The sequence below is a fragment of the Micropterus dolomieu genome, linkage group LG05, assembly GCF_021292245.1.
Source record: "Micropterus dolomieu isolate WLL.071019.BEF.003 ecotype Adirondacks linkage group LG05, ASM2129224v1, whole genome shotgun sequence".
NCBI classification, from domain to species: Eukaryota; Metazoa; Chordata; class Actinopteri; order Centrarchiformes; family Centrarchidae; genus Micropterus; species Micropterus dolomieu.
In genome coordinates this window covers 18,022,608-18,038,028 of record NC_060154.1, presented here as the reverse complement: position 1 = coordinate 18,038,028, position 15,421 = coordinate 18,022,608, and the positions used below count along the sequence as shown (strand labels likewise).

The 15,421-nt window shown below is 41.7% G+C and overlaps 2 protein-coding genes across 6 annotated transcripts in view; both read right to left on the bottom strand.

Moving 5' to 3' along the window:
* The window catches only part of osbpl9 (oxysterol binding protein-like 9), a 31,070-nt gene extending 15,905 nt beyond the window's left edge, over nucleotides 1-15,165 (bottom strand). Inside the window, exons 1-4 of one of the 5 annotated variants that reach the window (XM_046048838.1) lie at nucleotides 14,990-15,165; nucleotides 13,624-13,674; nucleotides 10,121-10,199; nucleotides 1,809-1,885 (exon numbers count right to left, since the gene is read on the bottom strand). In XM_046048838.1, the coding sequence (XP_045904794.1) occupies nucleotides 1,809-1,885; nucleotides 10,121-10,199; nucleotides 13,624-13,674; nucleotides 14,990-15,100 (318 nt within the window). In that variant the 5' untranslated portion in view covers nucleotides 15,101-15,165. Of the gene's footprint in view, nucleotides 1-288; nucleotides 685-1,808; nucleotides 1,886-10,120; nucleotides 10,200-10,348; nucleotides 10,410-13,623; nucleotides 13,675-14,768; nucleotides 14,793-14,989 lie in introns of those variants that run through there. The other 4 variants (XM_046048837.1, XM_046048839.1, XM_046048841.1 and 1 more) reach the window with 4 other exon arrangements.
* The window catches only part of faf1 (Fas (TNFRSF6) associated factor 1), a 1,021,784-nt gene that overhangs the window by 172,503 nt on the left and 833,860 nt on the right, over nucleotides 1-15,421 (bottom strand). The window lies entirely within an intron of this gene.

The window sequence follows — 15,421 nt, the reverse complement described above, 5'->3', positions numbered from 1 at the left end:
CAATGGCGGCTGACCTCATGTATTTGATTCGCTGTGCATCCCTGTGTGTGTGTTTGTGCGACATGGTGGGGATATTGTAGAGCAGCCCGCAAAGTCTCACTCACAAACCCATCCACCCCACCCTCTACAAACAACACTCGCCCCCACCCCCCAGTTTCTATTTGTCTTTCCACGCAGTGTGACCCACTTTAAAATGCTGCCGCTGCCCCAGCAGCGCACTGCAGCCGTTTTAAAGTTATCCCTGCTGTGGTGCAGTGGCGCTTTGCGTTTGTGTGTGTGTTTACTTACTGGGTGCCTCGCTCCAATGGACATTCTGCGTTAAACCTTGTACATCTCTCCCATCAGGCCATTTAGCCTGACACAAGATCGTTTTCTCTTTCTCTGCCTTTTGTTAAGTCTGTTTTTCTCTGCTTACAGCAACAAAACCAGCTCTGGTTAAATTGGCGTCCTTTTCCCCTCCTCCCCTCCACCACACACAAACAGAAAACAATCTCCTTCGCTCGCTCTCCACTGCAGTATGCCAACATAAACCACAGCAGCCTTCTCGCTGTGCAGCCAGTCTGGCTACAGTATATCCTTCGGCAGCAGTTATCAGCTGAGCGTGTGGTATGAAGGCAGACAGCGTTGAGTTAATCCAGGACCCTCCCCTGGCAGGAAAGCCACACTTCCTCTCACGCAGGCAGAAGAGAAAACACATAAAGCAGCGGCGAATGCTGACAGGGACAAGCATTAACGCCCACTCTGATTGGCTGAGGCAGCAGCGGCAGATGTTTGGTTGATCAAGCAAGCAGGTCTCGGATTGGTTACTGCTAGGTCATATGAAGCTACGACACAGCGAGCTGCATAAGTGTGTGTTTGTGTGTGTGCCCGCCCAGAGCAAGCAGGCGCACGTAGCACATCAGAAGGATTTGCCACAGAGGGAGGGAAGGCAGGAAAAAAAAGAAAGGAGGGAGAGCAAATTAAATGGTTGGTCATGAGGGTGAAAATGAGGAGATGGTTGTGAAGAGCTGTACGTATATGATGATGACAGGGGAAAAGGAAGAAAGGTTTGGGTAGGCCAGCAGGAAAACGGTTGGCCAGAGAACAAGTGGAAGTCGGGACAAGCAAGAAAAAGTCTGAGACACACGTGGCCTGAACACTGGTAAAATAACAGACAAAAAATAAAAGGGACAAGCCAAGCTGCCAGCAGGTCAGCAGTAAATCAAACAAGAAAACAGTCCTGCCACAAAACTAAGCCAGATTTTATGGCACTAACCACCATAACATCCTCCATTTTCATGGTCTGACTGTCATTATTTCCATTTATTAAGACTCGTCACTGACTCTCAACTGCAAAAAGATCAGGTATGAGCAAGACACAAAGCTAAAGTGCTAAGAAACAAGACCTGAGATGCCAAGACCCTTTCAAAGTCATATGAGTGTTGTGGTGTAACACACTACATGATTTACAGAATATGCAAATGCATGCAATCTCAGGTTCAATAAAAATCCCACAATCAAAGCAACGACATCTATGGAACATTTTAGTCTTCACTTTATCTATGCCAGTATACTCTTCATGTATTACAAAGAGCCTATTTGCATAGGAAAATAACATGGTAAATAGTAAAACTACATGCTGACTCAGGAATTAGCATAAACAGGCAAACAAAAATCAAGAAACCCCACAGCAAAACGACTAAACAGGTAAACAAAAAAAAAAAAAAATACCCACAGCCAAATTACTTTTGTTTGTCGCTATACTGGATGGGCTAGACACAGACTAACAGAAACTGAAACACTTACACATACAGCGCATGGTTACATACCCGGAGTTGGAGGGTGTGACGGAGGATAGTTCCCTCTAAGGCGTGGATCCACTTCTCCCGCTCGTCTGCATCTCGGGCTGAGGGCAGAAGCACACAGACACACCCAGTGAGCCCTGTTTTCCACACAGACACCATCAGTAGCGATTACACTCGTGTTACACACTAATGGCACAAAGACAACACTGAAATGACATGAGTACTGGTAATACAGTGATGGATGCTTTATATTCATTTTCGTTTGCTTTTTATCTAAATTACCTTAACCTCATGTTCAGGGCTGAAAAGTCTACAATCATGTATGTATATGCAGTTTCACAAAGATAACAACCATAAGCTTTATTTGTATAGCCCTTTTTATATATTAGATGGGCAGAAAATGTGCTTTTCAACTTAAATAACACCACAAATAAAAACACAGACAATAAAGTCCAATAAGAAAATAAAAAGAAACAGTACAGTGTTAACTTCCTGGCTGAAAATCAAATGCAGAAAGAGGTCTGATCCATATATTTCATATGGCACATACAATTCCATAAAGGAACATTTCAGCATTTTGGGAAATACATCTTAAGCCCCCTTTCCACTGCATGGTACCAGCTCAACTCAACTTGCTTCTACTCGACTTAGATGAGAAGATACTACTCTCATTTCTGTCTGTTAATTATGAAGCTAGAGCCAACAGCCAGTTAGTTTAGCTTAGCATAAATACTGGAAACAAGGGGAAGACAGCCAGCCTAGCTAAAAGGTCATCAAACTGAATAGGTAATAAAATCCACCCAGCAGCACCTCAACAGCTCACTAAATAACACATAATATCTTGTTTGTTTAACCTGTAGAAAAACGTTAAAGTTTAAAAACAACACATTGTCTTTTAACGGAGGTTATGTGCCGGAGTATTTCTTGGATGGGTGCAGTCACTTTCCAAAGTGTCTGCTGGTTGCCTGGCAACCTCATAGCGATGACAAAACTTAGAAAATTATTATGGCAAGATATTGTCCAGCACATAACCCTGGACAGAGCCAGTCTAGCTGTTCCCCCTGCTTTCGGAATTTATGCTAAGGGTCTGATTTTTCATATTTACCATACGGACAGTGGTATTAATCTTATCATCTCATACAACTAAAACACAAGGAAGTGTATTGGCTAAAATTATTAAAATACTATTTCTTTAAATTACAGGAATGAGCAAAGCTAGATAGGCTAGGGCTGTGCCTAAATATCAGCTTGGAATTTAGCATTTATTTAACTGTGCTACTGTAGAAAACAAATCTAAAGAAAGGTAGCTTTCGTATGATTGATGTAAGTACTCAAGCAGAATATTTAAGGGAAGCTAGATAGGGCTCTACCTAAATATAGTACAACATTTATTTATCTGATTTAAGTCAGGCATTATCAAATACATAAACACTCACATTTTTAGAAGATAAAAGTAGTACTCAAAGATTGAGTTTTGGTGCGCAGTCCTATTTATGATATTGATGGGTTAATCAGCACCAAAAGAATCAATACTTATATGATCATTGTAAAAATGAGGAGTAAACGCTTCTTCAGAGTGGCATGGCAGTTCTGATTCTCGCCTTTTTTTTTTTTTTTTTGGATGGGGTCCATGTGTGAAACGGATCTGGGCAAGGCTATACCACAAGGCTCCATCTACACTTCTCCGTTTTAGTTTATAAAATTAATTAAAACAAATACAATCTCTGTCCACATCAGCGTTTTAGCTGCGAATAGAACTGATCTCAGTCTACACTAAAACGACTGAAAACGCACATCTAGTGGGCGTTCACGTATACTGGGCATGCGCGTGCCGGTGTACACATGAAGCAGATGGTCCATTCTGTAGTTACAGAAGATTTGACAAAAGAATAAAGAAATGCAGATGAAGAACCACACCAGATTTTATTTTGCATGGACCAATTACGAGCTGGGACTGTTACTGAACGTAACAGGGGAGTTAAAAGTGACTGTGGTGGCAGAAAACAGACCGGGAGTCGTCACAAAGTAAATACGTAGACATGCAGAGTAGCTACAAATGTGGGCTATGAGTTTTATTTGCACAGTACAAAATATTTTAATAAAAATACCCTGTCAAAAACTCTGTCAGCAACATCGTGTTTCTACTTTGCATGACTTATGAGACCCAATCAGAGAGCCAAACGTGAGCGTCTGTGTCATTGTTTCTAAGGTCCTCCGTTTTTGCCCGTCTTCACTAAAGCACTGTCCGGAGTTTCAAAACAAAAAACGGGGTCCGCAGCGTTTTCAAACTTCCCCGTTTTAGGTCTCGTTTTCACCATTTTAATCTGGACGCGAGGTGCAAACTAGTGTTGTAGTACTCGAGATTGGTCTTGGTCTTGAGAACGGTCTTAAGACCACTTTTTGATAGTCTTGGTCTCGTCTCGGACTCGACTGCATTTGTACTCTGTCTTGTCTCGGTGTCGGACATTGAGGACTCGGGATTTTTTTTCAAGACCAGTCAATACCATAACTCTGATTTATTTATTAACATCCTTACTTTGATTGGATGGAAAATGTATTGCTTCAAATGCAACCAATAACCCTAATTAAAAATGTGTTATTATCATTAACGACTGTCCCCGCGATGGTAAGCATGGAAAAGTTGAATAAAGATGCTTATGTTGATTTCAGCTTAGTGTTTGTATGTGGCTGTTTTTATGGGAATGTGGATCTTTCAAATCCATTTGAGAAGTACCTATGATCTCACTTTACATTTTATTGTGTTTCATGTAATGTGGAGAACTGGTCTTGGTCTTGACTCAGTCTTGCCCTCCCTCGGTCTTGGTTTCGACTTCGTCTCTGCCCCTAATAGTCTTGGTCTTGTCTTTGTCTCGATAAAATCTGATCTTGGTCTTGACTACAACACTAGTGCAAACATAGCAAAAGGTCTTCGTTTTAAAACGAAAACGCAGTATTGTGGATGGGGCCTCAGAGCAAAGACAACAGACTGCCAGTGACATTAAACAGTGACCCAGTACAGACCCTGACATATGCAATACGCACACATGCACAGCAAAGTGCCAATGGCATACAGAGATACCATATTTTGTCCTCTGCCAACACATGGCCAGGACTGAATCCATCCCGCAGGTTGTAGCATGTATGCAAGTGTTCATAGACTGTATTTTAAAGTATTAAAGGTTTTTAACTTCTTGCATAGAAAGCAGCTTTACTGCATGTAGAAGATGGCCACCACAGTCCACAAGAACTATAACTCTAAAAGGAGTGAAAGAAGAACTTAAGATATATGCCACTGAATTAGCTGGCAAACTATATCCTGTGTAAGAGTCATTTTTCATAGAGGTGGAAACAAGACAGTACAGCAGATGAATGGCTGCGCTAGCACAGAGGCTGAGCTGTGCTACAGCAGAAAAGCTTTTAAAGACATTAAAAGGCAGCCGAAGCTCAAGCCAATCCACTCAGACAGCGCCTCACTGCCCTCTCACTTTCTCCTCAGCCAAACAGACTCTCCAGAGGAACAGATTACTGCGGCTAATGTTGTTTGGCGCTATTCATGACACAGGAGAGGTAGTAGCAGGGTCATTTAACAAAAACCAAATGCTATATCTGTATGAACTGTGTTGCAAGTTCAATCTTTGTCCTAATCTGTGGCTCACATGTACACCATGATTTATATTCCCAGGTAGATATAAGCAGTTAACCAACTCAGCAAATCAGTTAACCAGCAGGCCATAAAGCAACAAACAATGTAAGTCATGACAGTCATCATGAACTTCCTTTGTTTATCTGCAGAGGGTTGAAAAGGGTTCTGTTTTGTAGCGATTATCAAATTTAATAGAGGAACAAAAAAAAAAAATAAAGAGCAAAAGTCTTTCTCCTACAACTCCACAAACATGACATTTACAACGCACCTTGTGAGTGTAACGCAGTCTCACAGGCCAGCTGTTAAGTGTCATAACATAGGATGGTGTTCTGTCTAAACCCTACCACTGTGGGCTCTGATGCCTCTCTGCCAGAGGAAAGCAGAGAGTTATTACAAGAACAAGCACATAGAGGTGATATAGTACTTTACACCACTAAACTCCAACATATCCACTTACACTTACTTTCCTAATAATTACAGACAGAACCTGACAGATATTGGATCGTGACCTAGGACAGATACAGTAAACCCCAGTCCAGCTGCAGTTATGTACCCTAAAGTCCACATTGGAGGTCACCTCATTGGGGAAGTGATGCCAGACAAATACATTTGCGATAAAAAAAAAAAAGTTTGATTTTTCACGACACAGAATGGCAAAACAAACCTGATGTGGATGATAAGATGGGTAGAGGTGCAATACCAAGAGGAAAACCAACTAATATCTTAAAAAAACATACTGAAGGCCATCGGAATCACAAATTTTCTGTGTGACGTACAGGACTGACAGTATAGAAATAAATTAAACCATCATGCAGAGAACAATTAGAAAGGTAATCTAGAGCCACTCAGTACTGTTAAGAATCTAAGGCATTATTTTACTAAAAAAACTGTCACATACCTTGCACAATACTGCAATTACATATTCCCGTTTTGGAAGCAGGATTACAAATGTCTCACTGAATTGTAGTGATCCATTTGCTGCTCATCCCTTTAGCCTCAAGTCTGTAAAAACATATGCCCGAATTCTTTCTCAGACCATTTATCCAGTCAATGGCTAAACAGCTCTTCATCATTTTAGCTGTGTTGGTGCATTTTTCTCTTGTAAACGCACCCAGCGCTGGATATTGTGTGTGTTTGCAGGGGGAAGTGACCAACTTCCATGTACAGAGATGTCATGTTAATGCCCTTTACAGTCTACTTGATTTTCAGATTTTAAGTATATTTTAGCGGTTGACGATGGATGGAAGTATATTTTAGCATTTATTCCATAGTGTCAACTAAAGTAAAGAGCTAAAAGGAAATGAAGGGCATTAGAACAGGCATGTAAGGACACTGCAATTATGTTGTGTCCTAAACCCCCTGGCTAGTAGAATGGCCCTTTTATTTTGTTTTTATTTATACTGCAACTGCATTCTAAAAAATGCAATGAAACAATTTATATAGGATATACGCCATCATATTGGCATACTGCTGGCATCAGCTTATACCCACATGAAAAGTAATTTTTGGTCTAATTTTTGGTTTATCTTTTAATGCGGATAACCTTATAGTCACCTAGACTGCATAAAATGCCATCAAAGACAAATTAACACACTAAGCTGACAGCATCAGTGGTGTATTCTTAACCCAAGGATTCTCCTCCCATCTCAGTGGCCAAGGTATCCAGTTGCAAAGATTTCTCATTACAATGCCCAGCCTCTTCCCATAATGCTGCTCCTCCTTTCTCCATAATGCTTCTGTGAATTATTCATCCTTCCCCTCTTCTTTCTCCTCCTCCCATTTTCTGACAAGCTGCTTAAATGTTTCAGTATGCTCCAGCGGGAGGACAGAGGACCTGGTGCTCAGGACTGCAACCTGTCAGTGGCAGCTACACAAATGTGGTTTTGAAGAAAATGCACAATTTCAAGATGAATATAATGTGGTGGGAAGCAAGTATCTGTTCAGTACTTTGCTCATTTAATCTATGATTTAACTGTGTGGCATAAATTTAAGCTGTGTGTGATCATCTTTTTAACTAAATACACAAGTCCAGATGCAGTCCTGAAAGAACGCAAAAAAGGTAAAAAATGATAACTAAGGTGGGACATTTAAAAGGGGATGAGAGCAGATAGTGCAGGTGATATTGAGGTGAGGAAGGACCCTGGAAACAAGGGAGAGAGCATGCACGGGGGTCTCTCAGCCTGGACCGATACTTCGGGCAGTCAGGGAGGCCTGACAAAGAGGAATGAGAAGACGAGAGATTGATAGCTAGTGTCGATAAGAGGAAGCAAATGAGAGAAGAGAGGGGGAAAGAGGAAAACGGGAAGCTAAAGGGCTCTCAGGCAACTCTGATGCACCGCCGGGAAAGATGAATAATGGATGCTTCTCTAAATAGAAAGACAGAACAGAGCTCCACTCTGGGCTAGCACAGCGGCTGGCCGGCCGGCCGGCTCAGAGCTACACTTCAACCTTTGAGATACACCTTTTCATTTTTACACCATAGCATGAAAAACACTTTGACAATGAGCAGTGTATCAGCAGGTGTGTTGGTCTCAGTCTATAGTGCCTTTTTTTTAACCCTTCTTAGTCTTGGCAGTGATGCTCTACCCATCATACAGTCTATACCTTACATACATATATACACAAACACACACACGGCCACATTCAGACACCTATGTGACTGCATAACACGCTCTGACCAGGATCGTTTTACAGCAACAGAGAAATCTCCTCCTGCCCAACATCCTGTGCATCTCTTGATATCCAAACTAACAGCTGATGTATACAGAATCTCATGCTCAGCACACATTAAGTGCCAATTTTCGGCCCATTTCTCCAGTGGTGATACATGAGATAGTACGGTACAGTGCTCCTCTGGGTATCTGGAGAGCAGATGTGTCTTCTAATGACATTTCATTGCTTCCTCTCAAACAAAAACATGATCATCTGGGTCACAGTGTGCTGCATAGATTCAGACTGTCCTGTGCTATGATGCTGCTTTCAAAGATAATTTATTCCCACACTGCTGAACTAAAAAAGTAGAATTTTGATTCTAATTGTTTATAGGTCAAGAAATGTCTAATATAAGAATAAGATATTTTACAAATATCTTGTAGTAATGCATCATCATATTGACACACATCTTTGTTGTCATCGTTTCCTTTTCATGCAATCTTTACACCCTGCCAGAAATACATTTCTGATTGCATTAATTATGGTTTTTAAATAATGATCTTAAATTTTAACTCACTGAGGCATTACAGCCAATTGGCAAAGAATTAGATTAACTGTGGCACAGAGAGTTCCAGAATAAATCAAGACAATGATATTTGAGCTATTCTTCACTGACAAAGACATCCTGAGGGGAAAAAAAACCCTAAGATTACATCATTGTTTAGCCAAAACCAGCCAAACCACTTAACAGGACAAACACCTGTAACAACAAACATCCTTTTCTAAACACACTTTACAAACATTCGACTGATTCAGGCCACCGCACACACGCTTGTCTCCTTAAGAATACCTCATGCCAACAGTCTATTTCATGCTGCTCTGAACTGCCCTTGAACCTCCATAACAAACCAATACACCCGAGAGCTACAGAACGTACTGCTCCACCCTAACTGCACATCCCAGAAGGCAAACAAACGACGCCTCCACTCGATCCTTTTGCCTGGGACTGGCATGCATGCGGATCATAAGACGTGCACGGTTTTCTCCTTACCCTTCCGTTTGTAGAACCACAGCATACAGCTTCGGAACACAGACATGGGAGAGGGCATGGAGGTGGTGAGAGGGGCGGGGGGCCCATGGACTGTGGCTGGTGACCCTCAAGAAAGCAGGTGAAGGGGGGTGGGGGTACCGGTGATGAAGTGTGGGGGGTCTGGTGTTGGCAGTGGGAGGGGAAATGGATACAAATAGACAGATGGAAGGACAGAGATGAAGGAAAGGTGGAGGAAGTTAGTTAAAGACCTGGTGGAGTGATAGACTAAAAAAAGGGGTGTCTGCGGTGTACTGGACTGGACAGCTCCCTGTCAAAAAAGAGGGAAGGGTTGGCAAGACGGGAGGGGGGCGATGCCGTAGCTGGGAGCCAATCCTGACCCTATGGAGTGAGTGGTAGGCGGATAGCGAGCGGTGGCAGCAGCAGCGGCGTAGCGAAGGGTGAACATCGGCAGCAACCAGAAGAGACCTGAGCTCAGCTTCCACCTCAGCAGTATTCCCTTATTATTCCCAGAGGCTCAACTGCAGAGACACACAAGCAGCAATCGTCCTCCTCAGCCACAGTCAGGAGGGCAGAGGAGGGTGGGGGGAAAAAAAAGCCTTACTTGCTCCTTCTGTTCCAGAGAAATCTGTCTAGCTTGCAGTGGAACAAATATTGTTTTATCTGCAGAAATACGCATCAGTCCAACTTCACAAAGCTTGAAGAGGTTCCACAGGAAGAGAGAAAAAGCTCAGACGCACACAGCACGCTTTGACAATGTGTAGATGCCTATGTGTGCATGTGTTTCCTGGCATTAGAGCAGCCCAATCCAAATCTTTAAAAGGTGGGGGGAGCAAGAGAGAGGGAGAGAGCGAGAGAGAGAGACAGAGAGAGAGAGAGAGAGAATGAACAGCAGGGATGGATGGAAACGAGATCACAGAGAAAGAAAGCCAGTGATAGTAACACAGAAGAGGGGGCATGAAGAGAACAAAATTAAAAGGGGTTACATCTTACCTTGGAAATGGAAAGTCTTCTGGTCCACAGTGATGGTGAATGTGCTGTCGTCCTCGTCATCGATGCCGATCACAGCTCCCTGGGCAGACAGAGAGAGAAAGAAAGAGAATGGGGGGGGGGAAAGCATGCAGTCAGACAGCGGGACACGTCATACTCCACTTTCCATTTCTGTCGTCATGCCCTCCACATGTTCCAGCAGCCCCTGACTGACTCTCTTTGGTAAATTACCCTTGGTCCATCCCCTTCAAAAAGATCCTCTTGCGTTCTCACAATCCCTCTGTGCTTCTCTCTAACACACACATCCGAGTGCAGCCTTTTGGAACATGGGAAAGAAGAAGGGAGGGGAGGAGGAGGTGGGATTTGGGAGAACGAAGGAGGAGAAAGGCAGTGAAGGGTGGAGAGAAACTGACACCGGGGACCAGCAGCTAGCAGCAAACAGGAGGAGAGGAGAACTGCAGAGAAATGGCCTGCTGGCTAGCTGGGACATTTGCACCTAGCAACAGAAACAGGCTGTGTGTGACTCATACAACAAACCTCAAATAATAAAAACAATAACAACTACAGGGAGAGGATGAAATACTATAAACACCTGTAAATTATCTTGCAGTCCAGTACAATAGCTCACCATAAACAACCACTTTTAAGAAACGCTACCCAAAACAATTAACATTATGATTAATTTAATAATTTTCATAAAAAATTTCCCTTGTGTTATAACATTTCCTTAAATAGTTTTTGATAGATAGTCGCTCCACATGAAACAACGAAAATGAAAGGGGCATCGTCTCTGCCGCTGTCCACAGAGCGTAGCCAGTTTCTTTGAAAAGATCTGTGCCATATCTTGTCATGTGCTATAGTAATGAGGCTGCACAAATAAATCCCACACGATCCACTTGGGATGTTCTCAGAAGTGACTCCATGCTTAGTTTTGTTCTGAACTATAAAAGGTTTTGTCAGATATAAAGACAGGTAGGTAAATGAATAAATACAAAAATGCTACTACTCTGTCTTTATAAATTTTTGTACAATGGAAGCTCAAAGACTGAGCAAGTTAATACAATGATAGATTTTTTAATTTGTGGATGGAGTATAATACATTGAGCAGTCCTTCACGGGTGGTGACCGTTGCAGACGGAGAGGAAAATAGGATTTTGATATTGAATGCATATATCCCTGACTGTATGAAGAAAGAGATTAGAACAGATTACGTGGCTCACAATGGAGATGCATTATACTACATGATCTGATTTCTAAAGTCATTTTTAATCTTTTGAAATAACTGTGATAATGTACATTGCTGTCATTTCATTATGTACTGGAAAGAATGTCTACTTCCATTGTCCACAGTAATAGTATATAGTTCAGTATAGTAGTATAGTATCTCTGGCCTTATCTCTCACCCTGTCAGGTTGAAACCAGTCAGCATCTTAAACAGTCAATATGTCCAACTATTTTCCTTGCTCTGCCTAAGATGACCAGAAAGTATGACCACATAAGATACCGCACAGATTTTTAACAGTGTCACCAAAAACTGACACACAAAGGTAATGATTTGTTGAAGGCTAGTGGACTAATGCAGTTGAAGTCCACTATTTTTTTAAAAGTTTTTTACCTTTAGACATGGGGCAACTCTTACTCTACAGAGATTGAATGATATGACTCAGTGAAAAACTTAGTTGTCTTGTTGCACTTGAAAATAATCCAACATCAACAACCAGTATAATGCTACACCAGATATTATGGCTACCTGCATGACTGGTTTAGCAGGACCACAGACGGACGAAAAATACTGAAAATGTCAGCTCAGCATTTGGTATAATATACGATACGGGCATCAGGGTTTGATATAAGCACTTTTTAAAAAACTGAAAACAGACAGGGATATTTAAACGGTGTTGACAAGTTTAATAAATGATGATTTTTAAATTTGTTGAGATGTTTTCATATTCAAAAGCATTTTTTTCTTCTGTAGATCAGTGTAAATCATAATTACATCCCCATTCATAGATTCAAAATACAAGTCCAAGGCAAATAAATACTTTCAATACCCGCTGTAATACAATAGATAGGGTTAAATTGATAAGGATTCATTTATCTGCTCCATAATGCATATCGTCAAATTAAAGTATTGCAATAAATTCGTTGTCACATTGCTTGAACCCTAACTGAAACCTATGACCCATGACTACACACCCATAAAGGTACTTTCAGGAGACACTTCCTCCCTTCAGTGAGAGCTACCAAAACATGTTCAGGGTGCTCTGCAAGCCTTTTGTCCTAAAACAGGTGTGGTGGCATAAAACATGGTTTTTGCCATGGCTTCTGTGAAAACACATGAGAAACTTCACCTCCTTGATTTTAGGAGGGCAGGTACAGGATCAGGAATTGGAATGCTGCTGGGGGTAAATAATTAAAGTTGGGAATTTGGGTGACAAATGTTTGCCTCAAAAAGGGAAAGAGTAACAAATGTTTCCTCAACTTAAGTCAATGTACTACCTTTTAGGTCTGGCACTCTGTTGACAAAGACAACATCTTCCAGAAATGAGAGCTCAGTCTTTCAGTACTATTGTAGGCTCAGTACCTTGAAAACCCTACTGCAATAGAAATCCTCCCTTCCTACTGTTCTACCCTTATAAACACAGATAACATAGTAGCGCAACTGCTGCCATCTAGTGGACATGGCTCAATAATAAAAACTAGGGCTGTCCCCGACTAAGGATTTACATAACGTTAGTCAAATCTAAATCGTCAATCCTGCCAATAGTCGACTGATAGTCGAACCATGTGTGTTTTTGTGCACGGCGATTGCGAGCTGGGTTAGGGTTGGGGGGACTATTTAAAACGATATAATATTCTCTATGTGGTTAATCAACGGTGATAAATTATACGAAAGTCCCGTGAGGTGCGGACAACTTGGCACAATACCAGCGAAGCTGGGGCTGTCTCTTCAGCAAGTGTTCATCTTCTGCCACTACACACATAAACCCTACTCCTAAACATGCACACTGATGACCCAGGGTTAGGATTACAATTTTGGATTTATTCACAAACTTTAAAAAAAAAATTATTGAAATTATTTTTTAAACTGGTAGTTCTATGTAAAATCAGACATTGAGCACCCCCAAATCGCCAAAATGGCGTGATCCTTGTTTTGCTGCGAAGCTTCGACTTTTAGATTGACAGTCGAATCAGGCTCCGCCCATCGAAGCATTGAGTCTTCGACTATTAGGGGTCAGCCCTGCTAAAAAACGCATTGTAAGGGCAAACGCCTTTACTGGGAAAGCTAAACAAGTGTGGCTGCAGTCAGCTATTGACTGGTCTGTTGAACTATTCCAACAAATCGGGCAATTAGTATGTCAGATGAAAACTACACGTCCCTACATATAGTGAACCAGCCCTTTATAACAGATTGCCCACCCAGTCCTACGCTGGGTGTCAAGCATTAACAGAGTGCATTTAATTTAAGATTTAAGACAACTGTCAAAAGAATCTGAGAATCTTACCCTAAGTCGCACACATCCTCTTCTGGATCCCCGCATCATCTTGTCCTTTGACTGTAAATCAAGCAACAGATTTTAACAGGGTTTCATACAGTCAGTATGCAGGGTACGGTAGGGTTTTTTTAAAACTCAAGTTTTTGTCCTATTAAATTAACTGATCCATTTTGTTATAGAACAGATCAGCTGCAACTAACCATTGTTATTGTCAAATATATGTCAAAATATTCAAGAACAGAAAGCGACATTTTCAGAGTGCCTGTTTTGTCGGACCATCATAAGAAAGAGGAAAAGCAGCAAATCCTCCCATTATAGAAGCTGAAACAAACAAATGGTTGGCATTTTTGCTATGAAAGTGATTATTTTCATCATCAAAAATTGCTACTCCAGTCTTGCTCTGCTTTAACGTGATATTCTACATTTTTCAGATTCAGGACTTTAGCTTTCTCTCGAGACTACTTTCTCGAGCAAAATGGACTTTTTCACACCTCATCTGTGGCTTTCCCCTGAAATGTAACTACAAAACTTCAGGTTTATTCTCACAGCTAATCCTCATCTAGCACTATATCTCGACAGGGACTACTGTCATACATACTATCAAAACAAAACCCTCCTTCAGTCAGGGCTCAGGGTAGTGACTGCTACGAGGTTTTAGCTTTACAATATAGAGTTAATACACCGGAAAAAACGATTAACGTTACTGTACTGTCCAGTAAATAAGACATTTAATGCCTTAAGACCCTTTCTCTTTCTGAGAGGAGTGGACGGCTCTTAGTTGTTACCTTCCTTACAACTTGTTTCATTAGAAGCGACACATAGGAGTTTCTAGACTGGTTTTATTTTCGGTATTACTAATCAGAGTATTGAATTCATAGCAACGGGATAATCTAATCAAAATCTAACTAGCAGCCACTGTCTCCTCCCGCGGTGTCCTGTTAGCTAGCTAGTTATTTGGCTAGCAAACCAGTGAATGTGGGACTCATTTAACTACCGGGGACAAATGTCATCTCGCAAGGATACACAATTCTGTCTCTCTCTCTCTCGCCCAATGCTGTAAACTATTACCAACAATGTTTGACAAGTTCTGTATATTTCGGCTTTTGGCTTTGCTAGCTAGCTAGCTAGCTGAAGCGGAAGTGTGGAAAACATACTGTCATCGGATTCGTCAGTTGGTCTTGGAGGACGGTTGGTACTGGCTAACGCAAGGATCTGTCTCGGAAGAGACTCGCCTCTTTGTGCCAGCTGAGTCTCCCAACTCCTGACAAACACAAGGCCCTTATCCCACTTGTGTTTGACAACCAGCGACAACTTCTACAATCTAACCTCTTTAACAGATCAGTTCAGCATTTACATACTGTGGACATGAACGTACCGTGTAGTATGAGAGTAAGCCGGCATTGTAATCCAAAACGAACCAACGATACTGCCAACCTTTCATAACGTTTGTCCATTTGCTTAGCGGCCCCTCCATGATGGACGCCATCTTTACAATAGGCTACGACTGGGGAGGAGCCGGATAAGGTGTGGGCAGGCGTCACGGGCTGGATGCTGGATGCTGGATGCTGCTGCTGCTGAACATGATGATGGTGATGGTGCGCCCCACATAAGGGATGTTACAACCATAACTATATGATAGAAGAAGGATTCATATTCTTTAATTGCGTAAAAGTAGCAATGTCTCACCGAAATACTATTTTACAAGTCCTACATTCAAAGTCTAACTTAGTACAGAAGTATTAGCAACAAAATGGACATGAAGCATCAAAACTAAAAGTACTCTGTGCAGAATGGCTTCTTTTATTAT